We start from the raw sequence: 23,206 nt of genomic DNA, 5'->3' as shown, positions 1-23,206 counted from the left end.
CAAAATTTGTTAATTAGGTTGGGGAAGTACTTTTCTATTGTTGTTCTTTGTGTGCGTCAACTGCTATGGCCTCTGAACAGTGTGTACGTCTGAATGGAATTCTGATGATAGCACTGTTTTGATTTGCTCCTTCTAAGCATGCAGCACAGTTTGGACATTTACATATTTTTTATTGTATGCTTAATGCAGAAAATAGATGATCTTTTCCTGCTCTTTTTAGAAAGACATATACAGAAAACTTCAAGGGGAAAGAGCAGAACTTGTCTGAATGTTCCAAAATAAACCCTTTTATTTTGACTATGTTCTTAGTAAAAGTGTACTGGAAAGTCTGATATGTGATTATGTTGTGAAGTTATCAGCTGCTCTTACAGGTGGTCACTTTACTGCCCTCTTTTACTGTTTCTAATAGCATGAATGAATTTGATTGACAGCTTTCCTTTGTGTTCTGTGCTTGCTTTCCATGCTTTCTTTCTTTTTGGCTGAGCCAGGAGACAAGCTTGCTAGTGAAGTATTTTACATCTTTCAGATGGCTTGTGACCTGAACTGTACAGCAGAAGGTATCTGCTGAGATCACATAATTTATTACCAGATTATGAGATCTGAAATGAAAGCGTACATTTATAAACTATTTATTTTATTAACCCTTCGGAAATCAAAGTGCTCACGGTTGCATTTGTGACAGGTTCGTTTTTGTTTTGTTTTGTCATCATTACATTTATACAGCGTCAATTCTGAGCATCCAGTTTTGGCTTTGGCTAAAACTGTTGCTGTTACACGTTCAGTGTACCAGGTGCAGAAGTTTGGGTTGAGTTCTGCTTCAGCAGATCACCAAATATCACCACTACTACAAAAGTTAGGCAAGGCCTTTGTGATTCTCTTGATAAGGAAGGAAAAAAACTTGATTAGAGATCCTGTCTTTTTGTCAAGAAAAGTGGTTAAGCAGACTCATACCCATTCGCTCTATTCTTCCCTTAAAATGTAGATGACTTCATTGAGACATCCGAGAAAATGGTTTTGCCTGCCAATTATAAAAGGAAAAGCTAGATTCACTTTCTAAAGCTGACATATTGCACAAAGCCCATTAAAAAGATAATGTACACCTGTTAAGAAAAGAAAAAGCTGCTGCCTTTCATGCTGTCCAGTTTCTGTCTATTTGAGTAAATCAGAAACTGCTGCTGGGCCAGTAAGAGGAGCTGTCTTTCAGTTAAACTTGAAAAATTACATAATGTTGGCCATTATCAAATATCTCAAATCCGGTGAAGCAGAATCCAGCCCATCTTTCCTAAACTGGTATGTTTGTCATACAATGGAACCTTCTAAAGGTGAAATCCTTTTTACATGTGAATGGGGGCTCATTTCAGTATTTCCTGTTTTTTTCTTGGATTAAGTACAAATTTGCAATCTTTGAAACTTTACCCTCTCAGTTCTAGCCTTGGCTTTTTATAAAAGGCATTTAGTGATCTACAAAGCTTAGCATGTAAAAACTTGTTAAAGGAAAAAAAAAGGCACTCAGATGATATCTGAATGCTATCTGCTATCTTTGTAAAATATAATTAGAAAAACACATGCACGTAATTAGGAGAAATTGGTTCACCATATTCCACACTTGCTTGACCAAAATAAAAATTGATTCTTCTGTTTTAGGCAGTTCATTGAGAGGGCTAAAGCAATTGTAGTTAAATGGCAGTATTTATTATTGCTAACAATATTTAGACCTAATGGACATTGTACTCTCAGGACAGTCTGCTCTGGGTGGCATGATGATGATGATCAATTAAATGTTTAAATGACTGAGTGTAGCTATTGATCTACACAGTCATTTAACTACAGCTCAAAGAGTAATCTGAATGCTTCACAAGGGAAATTAAGATAATTTGCTTCAGAGAAGGAACTTGGCCATATTTAAACATTGGGCATTTAAACATTTAACACTCATCTGAATCCTGCCTATCTCAGAATGCGTGAGATAGTGAATTCTTTAGATAGTCAATACTGAGATGAGGACTCTTCAGAGGTACCGTTGCTTTTTCTACCTTACCTATAGTTGTATACGAATATAGTAATTTGTACTCTGCTTCAAAAGACACAAATTTGACTTATGTCTGATTAAGAATTTTATTGTATTTTGATACAAAGTATCTTTTTCACTAATTAGCCCAATCTGCACAAAATTAACTGTCACATTTTATCCAGTAATTCTCAATTTCCTCCTATCTGGAATCATTAAATTCCTTTTAAAAAAAAAAAAAAGAGTAGAGAATCCTGCAAATAAGAATTTACCTGCAGACTTTCCATGAGCCAGACAAATCAGCTTTGTCCAAAACTACTCAGTTTTAAATATGTACAAGTAGCAGTATATCACACTGCCAGGAAAAAAACCCAAAGCGTTTAAAATAAATGTATGTATCAGTCTGTGTATATACAGTTTCACCTTCATTAAGCATCTGAAGACAGAACATGATCATACATGAAAATAATGAAACAATAATGCATTTTATTAATTTATCCCTCTCCTAATTTCCTGAACAAGGTGGCAACTATGACAGTCGCTTTGATGTGGATAAGGGCACTGGAACTATCATTGTCGCAAGGCCTCTTGATGCAGAACAGAAATCAAATTACAACTTGACAGTAGAGGCAACAGATGGAAACAGATCTATCAGCACTCAGGTAATGGACTTTCTAATTAAGCATTTATAGAAGAAGGAATGTGTAGCTGGAGGGTGGGGAGAGTGTTGTGTTTTACCCTTTTTTTCATCCTGGACAATGACCATGGTTTATCTAAATTAGGGACTCTGTCTAAAAGAGAAGTGGATTCTGATATTCATATAGCCATGTTGTTTGGTGGTTTAGGTGGAAGGTTGTATGTTATGCTGCTGTAGTTTGAACCAACAACTTTTAAGTTATATCATGTTCCTACAGCTAAATAAATGAAAACAGAAACTAAGCTCTTGCATGCATAATCTTCTCTCAAGAAAAGGATTAATACTACTTATATGAGTTACTCCTCCAGCTCCCCCAAAATCACTAATTTGATTACTGTACTTGAAATTTAGAGACAACCATTGTAAAGTTTTGTGGTTACAATCCCCCTGCAAGATGTGGATGACCAGTTGTACAGCATCCAAGTAATGTTTTATGAAACTGAACTGCTCCTTCTGCATAGTGTACATATAGAAACAAGGTTTAGATGATAACATCTCTTCGTATCTTCCTAAGTACTTTATTTTAGCTTTGGTGGAGGTAGAGATTGCTGCTTTTTGGAGATTGTTTGGCAATCTCAGACAAACCATTTTTTTAAAATTACCTCTCTACTAAGGCTCTATGATGGTGGCAATTCTTTGCAGTTGGACTACTAAATTCACTTTAAGGTACAGAAGCCTTTTGTGGCACTACTGGAAATAACTCATAGTAAAGTAGGTTATAATGTATATCCCTTCTGTTTTTCCCATCTAGTTTCTTTCCCCAGCCCAGAACCTGAATATATTTGAAAGTAAAGTCTAGCTGAGGTTGCTGTGAATAGAGCCATTAACATAGAGGAGCTCCACTTTTCTTCCAAATAGAAGGGAAAGGATTTATTTACAAGATAAAGACTGTTGGATTGGGACAGTAATGTGTCTGTGTTACATATCCCTATCATTGACCTACCCCTCAGGAGCTCAAAGAGCAATAAGTGGGTTGCTGCTGTCTTTTCTGTAAATAGAAATCTGTCTCACAAATGCAATTTTTTGTTGTTCACCTTCTATGCAGCACATATGTTTTTCTGTTATCTTTTCTAATGTCTTAAATGTTGTCTTCCTACTTTTAGCCAGAGGAAAAGATGTTTCTTGTCAATGTTTTGGATTTTAAACACAATCTTTATTGAGCAGACTGCATGTCTGGAGGCTCAATAGTTCAAATAGACTAAATTCAATAGGAGAAAATTGGAAGTTTAGCAGTTTCCTATGAGAACTGCCTTTTCCTTTAATGATGACAATTGTGAGTGATACTAGAGTGATTCTAGACCATGAATCTTCAAACACAGCAACATGTTCCCCAGTAGGAACTTGCTGCTATCATAGCTATGGTGCTGCTGCTTCTGGTGCTGATGAACACCATAAGAGGTTTGAAGAATCCTGCTATAAATTTATTGCCTACTTGTAGTAAAAATATTGAGCAAATTCACTTGTGATTACAGAATGCTGGATAGAAGGCATGAATTACTTTGGAAAAAAAAAATAGAAGAAACACAAATCCAGCTAAAAGATAATTCCTTTTGCCAGAAAAGTCAAAAAGACAGCAAGAGGCTTTCCACACACTCTTCCCCCTCTACCAAAAATGCAGTCAAAAATGCTGCTATGCAATGTGTTGGGGTAGTCTGGGGACTACTAAAGGCTTACTATGTGGTCTTGATGACTGCAGATATTCTCTCCACTGCTGATGCTTATGTAGCTGAATTTATGCAGACATCCTCAGCTGTCACAGTTGAACCATAATCTGCTTTGTCTTTTAGAACAACCAAGGACTGGAAGGTCATAAAAGTACTTTAACCCTCACCCCTTCTCTTCCTCTGGGTTATGTGATTCATTCAGTTCTTCTTGGAAATGCACAGTGTAACTTTTGTCCAATTTCTTTAAATTCATTTGTTATTTTAGCATTTTGTAAAGCTGAGTGAGCATAATGAAAATTTACCACAGCACTCTTCTCCAGAAGAACTGGAGTAGTAGTCTTAAATTTGTCATCTCTGTGAAGGCTTTTTCTATGATTTTCTTTCATATCTTTCCTCTCTGTTAGAGTTGGCAGGATCAGAGATTGTGGTTTCTCTTACAAACAAGCACAAAGGCTTCCTTTGCATTGTCTTGCATTTGTCCTGCTTGTGGGATAAGCACAAGCTTTGCTGTTGCTGCTGGAGTCTCACATTACTGTGGTGTACAGATTGACGAGTGCAGACTGGTTCAAACTCTGCAACTGTTGCTGCATGAACAGATTCCTGATTTTAACTGATTCTCTTATCTCCCCCATAACTCCTGGCCCACCCAAATGGACTAATCTGTAAAGATAACCCTCAGGACTATCATTCAAAGGATACATTTCAGATATGAAATGTTGATATGAAATCAAAGTTGAAGGTATGATTTATGGCTGCCAGTGTGTAAATTCCCTTACTCATTGCTGAAATAATGGTGATTAAAGGTTGAGTGTTGACATGCTGTTGGATTCTTCTAAGAGCTGATTAACAGTTAAAATGGAGTGACAGGCAAAAGAAGTTCTGAATTCTGAGTGCATACATGAGGAATGACAATATGCTGCACACAGCTTTTAGCTTACAAAGTAATTGCTGTAAACACTGCATGTACAGTAAACAATTTAACAGACCTTGATTAACAGCAGATTAAGTCATTTTACATTTGATTTGAAAATGACATTTGCAAGAAATTGAAGAGGGGCACAAGAAATGAAAATCTTATTGTGTAAAAGCAGTGTATTGTATCTGACTTTAAACTGGAAGGCATTTGCTGGCCTCAGGCCATTAACATCTGTAGCGCATTTTACTCTTTCAGGACTTGAGTTAAATAGCTTTTGCGAAAAATCAGTAGTAGGCGGGGAGGCTATTAGAATTTTGCATGCATCTAAAATGCCAAATGCATGATGCAAAACAAGGACAAACAAATTCCAGGCCTACAACACCTAGTGGTGTTAGAGACGACTAGTGTCACACTAGGAAAAAATATCATTAAAAATAAAACAATAATTAAAAAATACAAAAATTAAATAATTAAAAAACACAACGTACTTACGTGCTGAAATAGAACAGGTTATTCACAAGCTGTAAGTAGCAATATATGAACTACTGAATTTGTTTGGGGGGAAAAGAGAAAGAAAAAAAATCCTATTTCTAGCTATTGCCACTTGTAGTCATAGCTGTCTATCATTTTTTTTTCACTGAAAGTAATACTTAAGATGGTTTAAAGCCAATTGGAGCATTTTACCTATTGCTGTGCTATTTCAGAATATTAATCTTGCTTTATGCAAAATTTATATTGATATTATACTTTGGGAATGAAGTATAGAATATTCTTCATTTATTAAATATGCATTTTTGCTTGCAATCACCATTCTGCTCCACAGAGACATTTGAGAACTGGAATGCAGTTATATTATCTCTGGATAATAAAACTTTTTGTTTATAAATTTATTATAAACATGTCAGTGTAACTATAATGTAATTATGGGAGAGGAGTAGAATTTAAACTCTATATAGAATCAATACATAAAAAATATTAAAACGATCCAAAGGAACATTGTGTTTAAATATTGCTAACTGAGTATGTTTTGTCAATGGCACATATCTCCTCTGCATATTACTAGTAATAAATGCATTTCTTTGCAGATTTAGGTTTCACCTGCCAAATTATTAATAGATTTGAAGTCCTTCCTCAAAGTAATCCTGGGCTGCTTAGTTCTCTGTATGACCAGTGTGCGTTGCTCTCAGTGAGAACTGTGAGCAGAGGGGCAGTTGTGCAACACAGCCCTTGTATATCCTTGCAAAATGAGTGAAGTTTCTTTAGTTCCAGAGCATTTTATTTCAACGATCACATTATGGTCTGTTAATGTCTAGTTTTTTCTATACTGTGCATCTTAAATGAGCAACACTTTCTAAAGAGATAATATTAGCATATTTCATTTGAATTTAATCTTATAATTTCATTGAGAAATGTCCCATAGGTGCTTTTATTATGCATGTTATTATAAGAATAACACAAGTTATTAATGTGTTTTGTTCTCAGGCACCCTAAACCATATTTTTCTGTGTGGGTCTTTAAAATTGCACTCCCAATTATTACTTCAATTGCTTTTCATTTAATTTGAAGGCCTTAACAGTTTACATGAAAATTTTGTCCTTTTACATTTAAAAGGAAACTGCACATCTAGTACCTGTCACTTAGCCTCAGTAAAAATTCCTGACTTGAAAGTAGGGTTTCCTTAGTAATTTTTTTCAGTAGTTTAGACTGGAAGGAGCCGCTGGAGTTCATGTAGTTAGAAGTCCTGCTCAAAGCAGAGCAAGCTGTAAAGTTGATGAAGTTGTTCAGGGACTCATCAGATTCTAAGTGCCTGAGATGACAGGGTGTAAGACCCCAGGCTCCAAGCTACAAGCTCACTAAAGGGCTTATACTTTAAAAATATACAAGGCTTCACAAAATTTTATTAGAAGAGCCTTCAGCTCTTTTAAAACCATAAGAGAGAGTGCAAAGGAGAAAAGCTGCACGTTTTCTTGGGAGGTACTTTTACTGGTAAACTTTTAGTAAATAAGGGAACTTGGCGAAAGTTTGAAGGGCAACATTCAACCAAATCGAAGCATTCAACAAAGCATTGATTTAGCACATGCTAGCCCATACAACTTAGCAAAATCCAACCCATCCAGTCTCAAGCTACCCAAAAGAAAGGAGATTAGGGGAAGAAGGAGTGAAGAAAGAGAGAGAAAAAGAGGGAATTATAGCTACCACCCCTAGATCCGGCATGCAACCACCTACCGGAGTCCAGAAAGATGGCAGGGTCAACAAACATGGAGAGCACATGTTGCTTTTATTTGCTTTGGCCCCCCAGGGCCACACCCACAACCCCTGGGAGGGACTTCTGGTGTGCCAGCCAATTTGGGACTGACTCAGGGGCTCCAAGGTGTGGTGTGGGGCAGTGCTCCCAGGCTGCTTTTGACTGACAGTGCCCCGCGGTTACCCAGGGAGACTCACAGAGGGTGGGGTATGGGACAGGACATTACCTCACCTGGGTGAAATTCGACCTGTCCCTTTCTCTCCACATACACACACCACTGAATTGGTCCAAGCCAATAATTAATATAACAATCCAGTGTCTCACTTCTTTGGACTTGCTTTTATATTGGTGTTTAACAACTCTGCTTGAAAATTTTTTTCTTATATCTAATCGTAGTTCCTCTTATTGGAGCTTGTGAGTGTCACCTCCTGTCCTTTTACTATACCTCTCTGAGAAGAGTCTTGCTCTCTTTCCTGCAGCCTTCCCTTTACACAGGGAACTGAGAGCTTTTCGATCCCCATGATTTTAATGGCCTTTCAGCGGATTAGTTTCATTTTGTCAAGATCTCTCTTGAATTGCAGGGCCTAAAACTCTAGTGGATCTACATTCCCACCAGTGAGTGTCAAATAGAAGGGGGTACTTTCTTTTCCCCTATCTGCTGCTCCCCTTATTAAAGCAGTCCAGCGTGCAGTTAGAGAAGTTACCCAAAGGTTGCCCATCAGCTCACGTTATGCTTGTCCACTGGAATCTGTGCAGTGGCATAAAGTAACATTAGTGAGTGAGAAATCAATCGTAAAGTAACTTAAACACCTTTCACTTGAATCTAAGGTTTTGGGTATATTTAAAATTATTGCATTTATATAACAAATTGCATATTTCTAGTTGTGTTTACCAGTGTGGAGAAAAACTGCATGCCTCAGCAAGTAATTTGAGAAGTGATAGAATACCTGAGCAAACCATTTGTAGTGACTGTCATGTTTATTCCTTAGCAAAAATATTTTTATTAATCATTCATATTTAATAGTGCTGTACATTTTTAGGAGCTATCTCCTAATCTGTTCAGTCCAACAGTACCTTTTTGGAGAGTGTCTCCTTATGGGTCATTTTAACTGCTTCACTAGCTAATATCAGAGAGAGTTGATGCTAAATCGTGATGTTATGATCAACAGATCACTTTTCAGTTAAGCTATTTCGTTGGATATGTGGTTAGTCCCACAGGTACTAATGCTGGTTTCACAGTCACTACGTTCCTGGCATTTAACTTAGTACTTTGCATGTTTTTTGTGGTGCTCCATTCTAGAAATGCTGTTTTACTGTTTTCATTTTGTGTAGTACCAGCAGCACAGGTGGACATGTCTTCAGAGCAGAAGATTGATCTAACGCAGTTGCTCTGGAGTTACATACCCTCTCACCTCCAATTTTGACCTAAGTTTCTGTATTTCCTAATCTGGGGGTGAAAATAGACATGAATTTAAATAGAAATTTTAATTTAAATTCATAAATTTTATACTCTGTCCTTTCACTTGCTGTTTTTCTGGGTTTGAACTTAATCGCTTGGGGGTGGTAGTTTAATAAAAAAATTGCTTTGAGTTCATTTTGAAAACATAATATCCATTAATGAAGTGTTGTAATTGTATATGGCCTTTAAACCTTTTACTTATAAAAAATACTTTTATAGTTTGATTTGTATTTGGTGTCAGGTTTTTCTGCTGGTTTGTTTGTTTGTTTTTTAATTTGTTGGTCATCTTCATTGTTGTCATTTTTCATTTTCCTGAGCCACCGATGTTCAGTGAGCAGGTGCTTTTACTCAAATGCTTTGTAAGTGACTGTGTTGGACCCTTCTGTCTTACTTCTTCCAAGAGGCATTAAAATCTATTTTATTTATACAAAACTTAAAAATAAACCAACAATTGTGCTTGTGTTGCTTTATTGCTCCTCTCTAATCATGACAATATAAAAAGATCACATTTTAAAGATAATATTCATTCTTGCTTTTCATTGTCCAGTTGAATTTGGTAGTAAATGTATTTAAAAACTTGTCCTAATATGCATCCTGGGTCACCTACCATTATTTTTTTTCCCCCACTGAAAGTCAATATCTATTCCAGCTCTTTGTTTCCTTTCTTTAATTGATATCTATTTCATGACAAAAACAAACTCCTTAGTCTCCATAGCAACATCTTGCAAGGGATTTTATCACTCTGCCAAATGATTTGTTTTTTTCGTACTTCTTCAGTTTTCTGAGAAATCTAGTAGATTGTGGGAGGCATTATTTTCCTGTGTGGTGATAGTCTGTATTTATCCTAACAGGCTGCTTAAAACACTGAAAAACTACCTATGTTTATGAATGTTTCCCTAAATGTACTGTTTTGTGGATTATGCATAGTAACCTTACGCTACATCTACTAAAAAGCTTTTAAAGACTATGGATGCACGTACACGCGCATGCCCCCTTCTCCACCCTGACTCGTGGTCTGGAGGTGGAGCCCTGTATTATTAACAGCAAGTCTCACATTAGGAGTATTATCACCTCTCTGTCTTTCAAGCAGAACATGAGGGTGATTTCCATCTTGTCTTGGTGACTTGTTTCTATGTAGTAGCTTATTGCAGCACCACTGCTTTGCCAGAGTCTCATTTTTTATTTTATTTCATGCAGTGTCATGCACCCTATTGTTCTTGATGAATAAGACTGAGGCAAAATTGTAATCTGGAACAGGCTCTCCTCCTCCTTCATTGTTCTTTATATTTCCTTATGGTCTTGCTTACCCACAGATTGTTTGACAGTTTCAAATAAATTTAAAGCTCTTATTATTCCTTACCTGCCTTATTCCATATCTGGCTTCTGACTCTTGAGATTCCACCTTTGCCATCTTCATTTCTATTCCCTTCTATATGCTTGTTTGTTCTTTTTTTATTATCCAAGTGAAATTCTCAGTGAAAACAGTCTTTCTGGTGACATTTTCTTCAGCTATCAGAGTTGGCAAATCCCAGTTTTTGGAAGGACTTTCCTATCTTATAATACAAAGTTATCTGAAGAATTTCACATCCCGTTGTGTTTCTTGACTCTCACTTCCATTAATCAGTCTGCCTGGTGATACAGGACTTCATTACTTAGTTGCAGAAGTCTTTTTGTTGTTACTTAGAATTAAATCCTTCCAACAGTTTCCTCTATTGTTGGTAGGATTTGTAGGATATATTCAAGGACTGCCTATGCCTCTCTGGAAGTTATTTAAATGTTTTCAGCCTGTATTAAAATTCACCATTAGGACAAACTTGTTGTTTTGGAGCTTAGAGTAGTAGTTACAACCTGAGCTAATAGCCCCACATCTGAAATAAATATTTTAGGAATTTGTATGACTCCTGTTGATAATCTTAACACCTGTTTTTTCTTAGTACAAGTTTTAATATAAGACACCAGTTTTATAAGGGTATAGTTTCCTCTTCCTATAGCAAGAGGTATGGCTTTTCCTAATTATTTACCACCATAAGGATTCATCTCATCTAGTTTTCTACTGCATGCAGTTTGGTACCTTGTCTAAATTACATCTGTAGACTCCACCAGTTACCAATGGAAAGCAATAAGTATCTTCAAAGACAAATTTAACCCACTTATGATATCATAAATACCTGTTGATAGTCCTTAATAAATTTATACAAGACACCTAACCTCTGGATGGTTAAAAGCATGGCTGTATATGCAGCACATAAAGAACTGGGATTTCGCTGTGTGTTGTTGGAGCTTTGCTGTCTACTTTCCCACTCCTCTGCATTACATCAGTTATTCATCTGATGTTATCACTGTTAAAGGAACAGGATGGTGGCTGACTGTCTTACCCTTTTTATACAAAAATTTGATGCTGTGAAAGGCAAATGGGTGTGCAGGCATCTTGTGTTGGTTGAACATTATTATTCAGACAAAGAAAGTGTTGCCAGCATTGCACATAGGTGAAGCCAGCTAAACTTCTGCAGAAAAAAGCAATTTAAAGCATCCAAGCTAATTTAACTGTACCTTCAGGGAAATTTTGTTGATGATCAGTGAGCTATGCTGAGATTGTGCTCCATTGCTGGAGAAGAGTAAGCAATACCTGCAGTTCTTTGAAATAAGATACTTTTGTGGGAATTCCACCACTTTTCTGTTCTTGCCTAGGCTTGGAAATGTAAGGAGCTGAAAGAGGATTGTTTTTGCATGAGGGCAAGGAGGAGTATTATGCATCCACTGCCTTGAAAATATGTTGCTTAAAATTCTAAATTTGCACCAAAAAAAGGATTTTTACCCACTCTAGGATTTATATTGAGAATTTTTAACTTTTTTTAATGCCAAAGTTACCAAGGAATTGCTTTTTGTCTTGCTTTAGATTAAAATCATTCCCTTAAACGTATCTAACCTAGGACATTTCTGGTCGTAGAGTTTTCTGGTTTGGCTTTGGGGAAAGTGAGGCAGATTTGGATTTAGTAAGAGTCTTCTCTATACCTCTTGGATCTTTCCTGCTCCCAGAAAAATAAAATTGTCTTGTGGTAGAATTATTTCATAATTATGGTCTGATTTTTAATGAAGTATCCTCCTTTCATCTCTGTTTACCATATATGCTTTCCCCTTCCCATTATATTATTTCAGGTGTACATTAAAGTTATAGACACGAATAATCACAGGCCTCAGTTTTCTGCTTCAAAATATGAAGTTGTTATACCTGAAGATACCATACCAGAGACAGAAATTCTGCAAGTCAGTGCCACAGACAGAGATGAGAAGAATAAACTGATTTATACGATGCAGGGCAGCACTGATCCCGTCAGTCTTAAAAAGTTTCGTCTGGACCCTGCAACTGGCTCTCTTTATACATCAGAAAAACTGGATCATGAGACCATGAACCAGCATATTCTTACAATAATGGTAAATAAACACAAGATTTCTTCTGTTGTCAATGACAAAGAGATACTTTTTAATGTCTTTTGTCCCCATAATTCAAACATTTATTGGTACGTTTAATTTGTATGCAGCCTTTGACCCTGTGACTGGAACAGATTGAACCTTGAATTGTTACTCATATTTAATGAACTACTGAAATAACAGTACCAATTACTAGTAATATGCTAACTGTTGCAGGTTCGAGATCAAGATGTTCCTGTGAAGCGCAACTACGCCAGGATCGTCATTAATGTTAGTGATACAAATGATCACGCTCCATGGTTCACCAGCTCTGCCTATGAAGGACGGGTGTATGAGTCAGCAGCTGTTGGATCAGCAGTACTCCAGGTTACAGCATTAGATAAGGACAAAGGGAAAAATGCAGAAATTATATACTCTATTGAATCAGGTATATTGACTTTCTTACATCTTCAGTTTATTTTGAAACAGTGCCTGCTGATACTTTGTTTCAACGGTAGACACCTAAAAACATGGCTGTAAAAAAAAAAAGGGGATAGTGCAGGTTTAAGTGTCATATTCTGAGAAATTTATTGAAAATACAGCCTCAGAGCATTTAAAAGAAAACTACAAATATTCATCTCAATCCCTTAGCTCTTTATGTTACCCCGTAGATGTATTTGGAACATTGTAGTAGTAGGAGAAGAAAAAGGTATCTTTTAACCCTTAAAAGGGGTGTGGTCTTTAGAAATGACAGAAGCATTAAATTCAGGTCTAAAAAATGCATTCTATTTTGCTAATGTTAAGTCATATTCTTTGTGACATAGGCAAAGGAAGGATTTGATGAAAAGAGTAAGAGCCTAAGACAAGTGCTTTTATGTTTAGTATAATGTGAAAGTAAGGAGCTCAAAAATAACTTTAAAATATCCATATAATTAATCCCTAGATAATGCCAGGTTTTAAATTAATCTTTCTGGTACATGTATCAAGGAAGGGGTTGCTTTCCATGGTTCCCACTGGCTGATTTTAGGTAATGGGACTGCTATTCTGGTCAATTTGGCATTAAGACTCCTTTATTGCAGGCCAGAAAAGAGCATTAGGTATGGCTGCTTATTTTTAACCTCAGAGTATCTTCCTGAACTTGTCTAGAACAATGTGATTCAAATGATGGCAATTTTGAATAATATGAAAACAGGATTGACATTCATTGAGTTCACTTACCAGAGGGAAGTGTGTTTTGGTTCAGTCCATTAAATCTGGATACAAGTTTGCCATTGCCAAGGTCCTGAGCTATGTAGACACTATGACTGGGAAAAAATTTATATTTCATTACGTGTGTGTGCGGTACTACTTTAAAGGTAAAAAGTAATTTAAAATAAAAATCCCAGTAACAAGCATAAGAAACTGTATATAAAAGAGAATAGGTAAAAAGTTATTCAGTTACTGTTGCATGCAAAGTGATATGCACAAATGCTTTGTAAAGGATAGGAATTGTTTAGTGTAAATATTTTCCTTTTCTTCCCCAAAGTGTTGTTTTGGTATGAAAACATACTTTAACATTGTATTAAAAGAAAGCTCTGTTAAATGTATTTAAGTGTCTCATAAGTTGCTTAAAATACATGTTTGTTTTCTGTTATTTCTAGAAATATGACATTTACTATGTTCTAAGCATATGGAAGGAGCATTCCTTAAATGCTTGTAATAGCTGCCTAGATTTGTAATGGGATATTCTAAGAATGCCACTGTGTTTAAGAGTCTCCACTAAAAAAACAAAAAACCACAAAAAATCCCTCTTGCCTACTCATGTGCATAACTCAGAAGTTCTTAATGAATTTTTTCTATGCTGAGAAAGTGGCTTTAGTAATGTGATTTTTTAGGAAAGTAAAATGTTAAATCTTGTCATATTTAGTACATGAGCCAATTATTATATGCAGTTCATCTATATATTTGAAAATATGAAGCAAACAAGTGTATATCAAATGGCAGCTAGTTTTTCTCAGCAGGTATTATTTTTCTTCTAATACTATCACAGCAAATAAGTTGGCTGTGTATCAATAGCAAGTTGAGAGATAACTATCGGTCCAATTCAAAAAGATTATTTTTGAAGTAGTGATTTAAACAATACTTGCATAAACAATTAAGATTCACAAGTGTTTATTCATTAAAACCCTTCTTTTTTTTTTCAAAACAGTATAGTTTTAGATTATAAAATGTAACTTTTATTCCACTGATGTTAACTTCTGAATGGAAGTTTCTTTCAGCTACAGTAGATACTTAAGATAGCTAAACCAAAATTTTAGCATTTATTTTCAAGGCTTTGCTAACTATATTTTATGCAATATTTCCACAAGTAAACTTAGAATTACTGCTAACTCTCAATTACAGAAAACTTTCCAGAGAGGCTAACAAATGTTTGTCCAAAAAACTCTATGTTCTATCTGTGTCTCTTTGAGCTATAGAGCTAAATAAAAAGTCATCCTTTAAATTCTGTACACCTCTTTCTTAATTGCTTTTCTCTTTCTTCACAGGGAATATTGGAAATTCCTTCCTTATTGATCCCATTTTCGGCATGATTAAAATTGCAAAGGAATTAGATCGTAGTAACCAGGAAGAATACAACCTGATGGTAAAAGCTACAGACAGAGGAGATCCTCCAATGAGTGAAGTAACCTCTGTGCACATCTTTGTTACGGTTTCTGATAACGCCTCTCCAAAATTTACAGCCAAAGAATATTCTACAGAAATCAGTGAAAGTGCCAGCATTGGTAGTTTTGTTGGAATGGTTACAGCATACAGTCAGTCTTCTGTAGTTTATGAAATAAAAGATGGTAATACAGATGATGCCTTTGCTATCAACCCGAACTCAGGTGTCATTGTTTCTCAGAAGATACTTGATTTTGAAACTTTGCCTTTTTACGCTCTAACTGTGCAAGGAACAAACATGGCTGGCTTGTCCACTAATGCAACGGTTTTGATACATCTTCAGGATGAGAATGACAATGCACCAATTTTTATGCAAGTTGAATATACAGGACTCATCAGTGAATCAGCTTCAATTAACAGTGTAGTTCTGACTGACAAGAATATCCCATTAGTAATTCAAGCTACAGATGCTGATAAAGAATCTAATGCTTTGCTTGTTTATCAAATTGTTGAACCATCTGTCCGCAAGTATTTTGCCATTGATTCCAGCACTGGTGCCATTCGGACAGTAATGAGTCTGGACTATGAGGAGACAAATATTTTCCACTTCTCAGTGCAAGTACATGATATGGGGACACCACGTCTATATGCAGAATATGCAGCTAATGTTACTATTTATGTAATTGACATCAATGATTGCCCTCCTGTGTTTTCGAGAGAGTTATATGAGACATCCATTCTGGTTCCAACCTATAAAGGCGTGAAAGTCATCAGTGTAAATGCCACTGATGCTGATTCAGGCATTTTTTCACAATTAATTTATTCCATTATTGAAGGCAACATTGGAGAAAAATTTTCAATAAACCCTAAGACTGGAGATATAACAGTACAAAATACAACTCAGTTAAGAAGCAGATATGAATTAACAGCGAGAGCATCTGATGGCAGATTTGCAAGCACTGCATCTGTAAAAATTAATGTGAAAGAAAGCAAAGCAAGCCAGCTGAAGTTCACACAGAGTTCTTACTCTGCAACAGTGCAGGAGAATTCCACAGAGGCAAAAACAATAGCTGTTGTTACTGCTATAGGGAATCAAATAAATGAGCCTTTGTTTTACCATATTCTAAATCCAGACAGCAGATTTAAAGTAAGCCCAACTTCAGGAGTCCTTTCAACAACAGGAATACCATTTGATCGTGAACAGCAAGAATCTTTTGATGTGGTCATAGAAGTGACAGGGGAAAATAAACCATCAGTTGTTGCACACATTGTAGTCAAAGTCACAGTGGAAGATGTAAATGATAACGCTCCATTTTTTGTCAATCTTCCGTATTATGCTGTTGTTAAAGTAGATTCTGAAGCAGGCCATGTTATTCAACGTGTCACTGCAGTAGATAAAGATACAGGCAGAAATGGAGAGGTGCATTACTATCTCAAAGAACATCATGAACATTTCCAAATTGATCCCGCTGGTGAAATCTCACTGAAGAAGAAGTTTGAACCAGACACACTAAATAAAGAGTATCTGGTCACAGTAGTGGCAAAAGATGGAGGAGAGCCTGCTTTCTCTGCTGAAGTTATAGTCCCAATTACAGTTATGAGTAAAGCTATGCCAGTGTTTGAAAAGCCTTTCTACAGTGCAGAGATACCAGAAAACATTCAGCTCCATAGTCCTGTGGTACATGTACAAGCGAACAGCCCAGAAGGACTTAAGGTGTTTTACAGCATCACAGGTGGAGATCCTTTCAGTCAGTTCACTATCAACTTCAACACTGGAGTTATAAATGTTGTTGCCCCACTTGATTTTGAGTCTCATCCAGCCTATAAACTGAGTGTTCGAGCAACAGACTCCCTAACTGGAGCACATGCTGATGTGTTTGTAGACATAATACTGGAAGACATCAATGATAACCCTCCTGTGTTTACGGAGCAGTCTTACACTGCAGCACTTTCTGAAGCATCTGTTGTTGGAACATCTGTTGTAAAAGTGAGCGCTACAGACGCCGATTCTGGAAACAATAGGGGGATTTCCTATCACTTGGTTGAGGATAATAGTGAAAGTCATGACTACTTTCACATAGACAGCAGCACTGGACTCATTCTTACAGCAAGAACTTTGGATTATGAACAACTCAAACAACACAAGTTACTAATAAGGGCCATAGATGGTGGCATGCTGCCCTTGAGTACTGATGTCATGGTAACTGTTGATGTAATCGATCTCAATGATAACCCCCCTCTTTTTAGCCAATTGGTTTATGAAGCTAAAATTAGTGAACTGGCTCCTCGAGGGCATTTTGTGACATGTGTGCAAGCCTCAGATGCAGATAGTTCAGATGTTGACAAACTGGAGTACTCCATTCTGACAGGCAACGATGAGAAGAATTTTGTAATTAATAGTAAAACTGGCATTATCACCATCTCAAACCTACGCAGACAGACACTAAAGTCACATTATAATCTTAATGCGTCTGTTTCTGATGGGGTCTTCAGAAGCTCAGCCCAAGTCCATATAACTGTAACCAGTGCCAATATGCACAGTCCTGTTTTCAGCCAGAATGAATATGAGGTTGAACTAGCTGAAAATGCTCCATTGCATACTTTGGTGACTGAAGTTAAAGCAACAGATGAAGATTCTGGTACACATGGCCACATCACTTACCACATTGTGAATGACTTTGCCAAAGACAGATTTTATACAAATCAGAGAGGGCAGATATTTACCTCTGAAAAGCTTGACCGTGAAACACAAGCGGAAAAAGTAATTGCCATTAGTTTAATGGCCAAAGATTCAGGAGGAAAAGTTGCTTTCTGTACTGTTAACGTAATACTTACAGATGACAATGATAATGCTCCTCAATTCCGAGCCACAGAGTATAAAGTAAATATTGGGTCTGATGTTCCACGAGGTACTTCTGTCATTAAAGTCTGGGCATCTGATGCTGATGAGGGTACAAATGCAGACATCACATACGGTATTGAAGCAGAGTCTGAAAATGTAAGGGAGAATTTAGAAATCGATTCATTGTCTGGTATAATTACTACAAAAGAAAGCTTAATTGGTTTGGAAAATGAGTTTCTTACTTTCCTTGTGAGAGCAATTGATGGTGGATCCCCCCAGAGAGAGTCAGTTGTTCCTGTCTATGCTAGAATACTCCCACCAGAAGTGCCTCCTCCAAAATTTTCAGAACCATTTTATTCTTATGCAGTTTCTGAAGACATTCCAATTGGGACTGTGATAGATGTTATCAAAGCAGAGCATAATCAGACTTTAGTGTATAGTCTGATTAAAGGGAACACTCCTGAAAGCAACAGAGATGACTTTTTTGTGATTGACCGACAGACTGGAGAGTTGAAACTTGAGAAGAATCTTGATCATGAAACAACTAAATGGTACCAGTTCTCAGTTCGAGCACAGTATCCAAATGAAGATTATAATGTTGTTTCCTCAGTAGAGGTAAGCATTCAGATAAAAGATGCAAATGATAACAAACCCATTTTGGAGTCCAATCCATATGAAGCATTCATCGTAGAAAACGCACCAGCTGGAACAAGAGTCATACAGGTTAAAGGAACTGACTTAGATTCAGGACTCAATGGGCAGGTTACTTACAGCTTGGACCCTTCTCAAGAGGTAGACATTATAGAGTCTTTTGCCATAAACATGGAGACTGGCTGGATTACCACTCTTAAAGAACTCGATCATGAGATACGAGACAAATACAAAATCACAGTGGTTGCATCTGACCGGGGTGAAAAAATTCAACTGTCTTCGATGGCTGTAGTTGAAGTTACTGTTACAGATGTGAATGACAATCCTCCACGATTTACTGCAGAGATATATAAAGGAACAGTCAGTGAGGATGACCCTCCTGGTGGGGTAATTGCCATACTGAGTACAACTGACGCTGACACAGAAGAAACCAATAGACAAGTCTTTTATTACATTACAGGTAAATCTTTTGGGGTAATGTCAGAACAATCATTTGAGTGGTCTTGGAATGATGTGTGATATAACTTAATCTTTGAAATGATTTGCAAGTGTTTGAAACCATAGAGCTGCAAAGGGGGAATGTTTGTCTTAGTACGCATATTAAAAACTTCATTGGAAAAATTAGGTTTAGAAAGCAGGTCTCGGCTTTGTTTCATGTATGCCTTGCTTAAAATGCTTTCCTATGTTTATTGTTTGCTTATATCTCAAATTTTATTTTAAAAATGTACTTAGACTAGTGATGTAGTTAAAGAACAAATGAAAGAATTTTCACAAAATAATAGGCTATTAATTTCCAATGGAGCATTTTATTGTCTTGATATGATGTTTTCTATAATGCTACATGAATTTCTATATTGATTTTTATGGATTCTGTTGGCCATAGTTAAATTTGTTGTATGAGCATCTACTGACAATTTTTATCTGGGAAATGAAGCTATTTCTCTTGTAAAACCATAGAGAGTGGGTGCTTATTTGCATTTACTTTTTTTTCTTTTTGACTATACCTTAATTTTGATAATGTTACAGTAGCAATAAATATTTCTTTTCATATTTCAGGAGGTGATCCTTTGGGACAGTTTGCTATTGAAAATATACAGAATGAATGGAAGGTCTATGTCAAAAAGCCTCTGGACAGGGAAGAAAAGGATAATTATCTTCTAAATATCACAGCTACTGATGGGACCTTTGCAACAAAAGCTGTAGTGGAGGTTAAAGTCCTTGATGCTAATGATAATAGCCCTGTTTGTGAAAAGGTAGGCAGAGTCTTGCCTTCTGTGTCCAACTGTTTTCATACATAAAATCTACATTTCCTCTGAAATTGCTTCTCAGGAGACTGACAAATAGCTATTCCTTTTAAACCAGTAACAAAAAGTTGAACTATTAAGATAGAATGCCGTCAAAAAAAAGATACTTCATGGGCATGTTTTTTAAACATCCAAATTCCAATTGATGGAATTTTGACACTCAATGGGTATTTGAAGAATATAAGGAAAATTGTAGTACATTTCTTCTCTGTTAATGCATGCTTTCCCAGAAGGAATTGTTTTAAGATGCAACCATGATAGTTTATATGCTTTATTTTATGAAAGAGGCAAGGTCTCAAAGAAGGCTGTATAACATCACTTAGTTGATACATGTGTGTATTTCCTGTGATAAGAGCTGAAGAAACTGGAAGATTATCTTGCAGTTGCATTCAGCAGCACCAAAAATCTGTAATCCATAAATATTTTCTTGTTTCAAAGCTGTCTATCTTACCAGATTTGATAGTCTGCAAAAATGGACATGAAAAATTAGAAATGGAAAAATCCAGAAAGGTAGCCCTTGCAAGATGTGTAATTGCCTTATGAGGAAACCTAGCTTTTTGGGGGGGGGGTTGTGTTTGTTTGTTTGTTTGTTTGCTTTAGCACATTTGGACTTTTCATAGTTGAACACATATTTGATATTACCAGGTGGAAATCTTACCTTGGACTAGGAAGGGCAAGTATAGAACCAACATTATGTTTCTTTTCTTAGTTGATGTTTATGTTGGTTATATACAGACTGCCAAGTCAGGGTTTTTAGCTTTTTTTTCTTCTTTTTCCCTTTGTTAATATTGGTGTTATAAGATTCAGTACTTCTAATTTAACATACATTCATGAGATGGTTGAGCTGCAGGGGTGCTTGGTGCCTTTAAATTCTAAATCCTTTTTCCTATTTTTTTATTTTATGTATAAGCTTTTGTGTCATTAGAAAGGTAGATATCAATTTCTTGCAGATTGAGACAGGCCTAGAAAAGATGATCCACCAAAAGAGGAAAAAATGAAATTAAGAAAAATTTATAACTGCTATTTTGGGAATACATTTGATTATTAGTTAGTCATTTACAAGTGTTCTTAGCAATGCAGTGATGTTCAAGAGTCCCTCTAGTTGCAGTATTAAATACCTTTCTGAATAATCTAATAAATGGGAATTAATTAATTAGAAAATCATAAGTTCTTTTAATTTTCAGCTATTTCATCCTCTGATTCACTTCATATGTTACCAAACATTCAAACAGAATATTATTTCCTCTGTCATTTCTTCTTCCCCTCACCTTTCCAAGCTCTGCTTGCTGCATGTGTTTAATCTTTCAATGTAACTTTAAATCTTGCAGACTTTATACACTGATTCCGTTCCTGAGGACGCCCTTCCTGGCAAACTGATAATGCAGGTATCTGCTACAGATGCAGATATTCGTTCCAATGCAGAAATTACTTACACACTGCATGGCACAGGAGCAGAAAAATTCAGACTCACTCCAGACACAGGTAATAATACTTTATACACTATACAAGATGCCAGTCATCACCTCATTTTATAAAATGTTTTACTATTACAGTAAGACATACATAAATGTCAGTACTTAAACTTTCTTCTAAGAGTTGCTTTATTGTACAACTGTTTAAAATGTGAGTTTCTACTACACAAATACTAATAACATATTGAATAGAAGTCAAGCAAAAGGCAAGTATTTTAATAGATGAGAAACTAAAGAGTAAACAGGGTAATTGCCTCGAAGCCAGAAATTTCCATGCTGAAGTGACTGGAGTAAAAGTAGGCTATAAAGTTTGTTCTTTTTATATTCATCGTAGCAGTAGTAGTAATAATGGTTTATTACTGAAAATATCTTTGCCATCAATTGTTTTGGTATATTAAATGGGATGAGATATATTAAATTTGAGGAGCAACAAATTTTCTTTTCATAGTAAACACCAAAAGCACCTCCAGTTTTATTGGAAGCATTATATAAATAAAATTAACTTTTAACTTGCTTGATTTTGGTTTTCATGGCATTTGTGTGTTCTGGATTATAGTATAGGTCACAGCTAAAGCCAAAATCCTGTGCTGTGCGGCCTGCAGGAGACAAGCAGTAGGAAGGGAGTAGTAAACAATATAGAAAAAATGAAATAAGATAAATACAAACATGTAATGGAAATACAGAGATTAGAATACTTCAGTGACAAAATAAAGAGAAGGACCTTACTTTGTGGGTTTGGTATTTTTTTTTACTTTAAATGTCACTTGTGTGATGTGCTAGTATATTGTTACATAAATTCAGAATTAATAGGGCTAGAATACTCTTAAACAGTATTTCATAATACTTTTTTGAATTGGTTAAAAGGAGACAATGACTACACATAGTGCTTCTCATTTTTTTCTGTCACTTTGGAAAGAAAGTATGTGTTAAGACTTCTACATGTTTGTCTGTAGTAGCAGGTTATATCTGATAGTGTGAATAGCTCTGTTTATTCAGTGAATGTCAGAGGAGGAAACATCAATAGCTGTGGAAGGAATACAACTAAATAACCCAGAAAAACCAGGCATGGATTTAACCTTGCACTTTTTAAAGACAGAGTTTTAATATTTTCATTGTCGTTGCACAAATACATGTGGATTTGTGCGTGCATAAACATTTTTCTCTTTTTGCACCATCAGATAGTTTTACTTTAGCTAATTTTTGTTTCAAGAGCAGCATTGGGGATAAAGAAAAAAGAGAATTTTAGTGTTTAATCTTTTCAAATTGAAAAGCACTTACATGCTTTGGCCAAAGTGGAGCTCATTAGTGCAGTACAGCTATTGACTTAGGCACTGATGAAATTACTGTAAAGAAGAAAATTGTTGTTTCATTTTTCTGATTGTAGGGAAAAACATGTTAGAGATACTTGAAGTCTTGCAACTTACTTCAACTTACATGTGTTTTTCTGTTTATAGGTGAACTGAAAACATTAATGGCACTTGATCGTGAGCAGCAAGCAGTTTATCATCTTCTAGTGAAAGCCACAGATGGAGGAGGAAGATTCTGCCAAGCTAATATTATTCTGACTCTGGAAGATGTGAATGATAATGCCCCAGAGTTTACAACTGATACGTACTCCATTACAGTATTTGAAAACACAGAGCCTAAAACCCTTTTGACAAGAGTCCAGGCAACAGATGCAGATGCAGGTATGCATTCTTTGACCGATACTTTTGTCATGGTCTCAAAGTTATAGTAATGTTTATTTAGTCTTATCCTGAGATGTGTCAAGTATTTCAGTAGAACTGACAGATGTTCAATACCACTCATAATTAGACTCCTGAAAGATATATTTAGGTCTACTAAATCATGTAGCACCTGACTTCCATGTGTGAGTAGCTTGGAAGACATCCCTTTTGTG

General features: G+C 36.1%; 1 protein-coding gene across 7 annotated transcripts in view; it reads left to right on the top strand.

Annotated features, from left to right (window-relative positions):
* The window catches only part of FAT1 (FAT atypical cadherin 1), a 108,138-nt gene that overhangs the window by 60,724 nt on the left and 24,208 nt on the right, over nucleotides 1-23,206 (top strand). For 5 of the 7 annotated variants that reach the window (XR_001878706.1, XM_017839263.1, XM_017839343.1 and 2 more), the window contains exons 7-14: nucleotides 489-557; nucleotides 2,531-2,670; nucleotides 12,146-12,421; nucleotides 12,635-12,845; nucleotides 14,923-18,990; nucleotides 19,587-19,783; nucleotides 21,163-21,316; nucleotides 22,761-22,994. Coding sequence is in view for 6 of the 7 variants with exons in the window: in XM_017839263.1 (XP_017694752.1) it covers nucleotides 489-557; nucleotides 2,531-2,670; nucleotides 12,146-12,421; nucleotides 12,635-12,845; nucleotides 14,923-18,990; nucleotides 19,587-19,783; nucleotides 21,163-21,316; nucleotides 22,761-22,994 (5,349 nt within the window). In the remaining variant the exon portion in view is untranslated. The remainder of the gene's footprint in view (nucleotides 1-488; nucleotides 558-2,530; nucleotides 2,671-12,145; nucleotides 12,422-12,634; nucleotides 12,846-14,922; nucleotides 18,991-19,586; nucleotides 19,784-21,162; nucleotides 21,317-22,760; nucleotides 22,995-23,206) is intronic. The other 2 variants (XM_017839127.1, XM_017839451.1) reach the window with 1 other exon arrangement.

Source organism: Lepidothrix coronata, unplaced genomic scaffold, assembly GCF_001604755.1.
Source record: "Lepidothrix coronata isolate B3197 unplaced genomic scaffold, Lepidothrix_coronata-1.0 Scaffold0, whole genome shotgun sequence".
NCBI lineage: Eukaryota > Metazoa > Chordata > Aves > Passeriformes > Pipridae > Lepidothrix > Lepidothrix coronata.
Note: the sequence above shows the minus strand (reverse complement) of the source record. Positions and strands in the feature narration are given on the sequence as shown.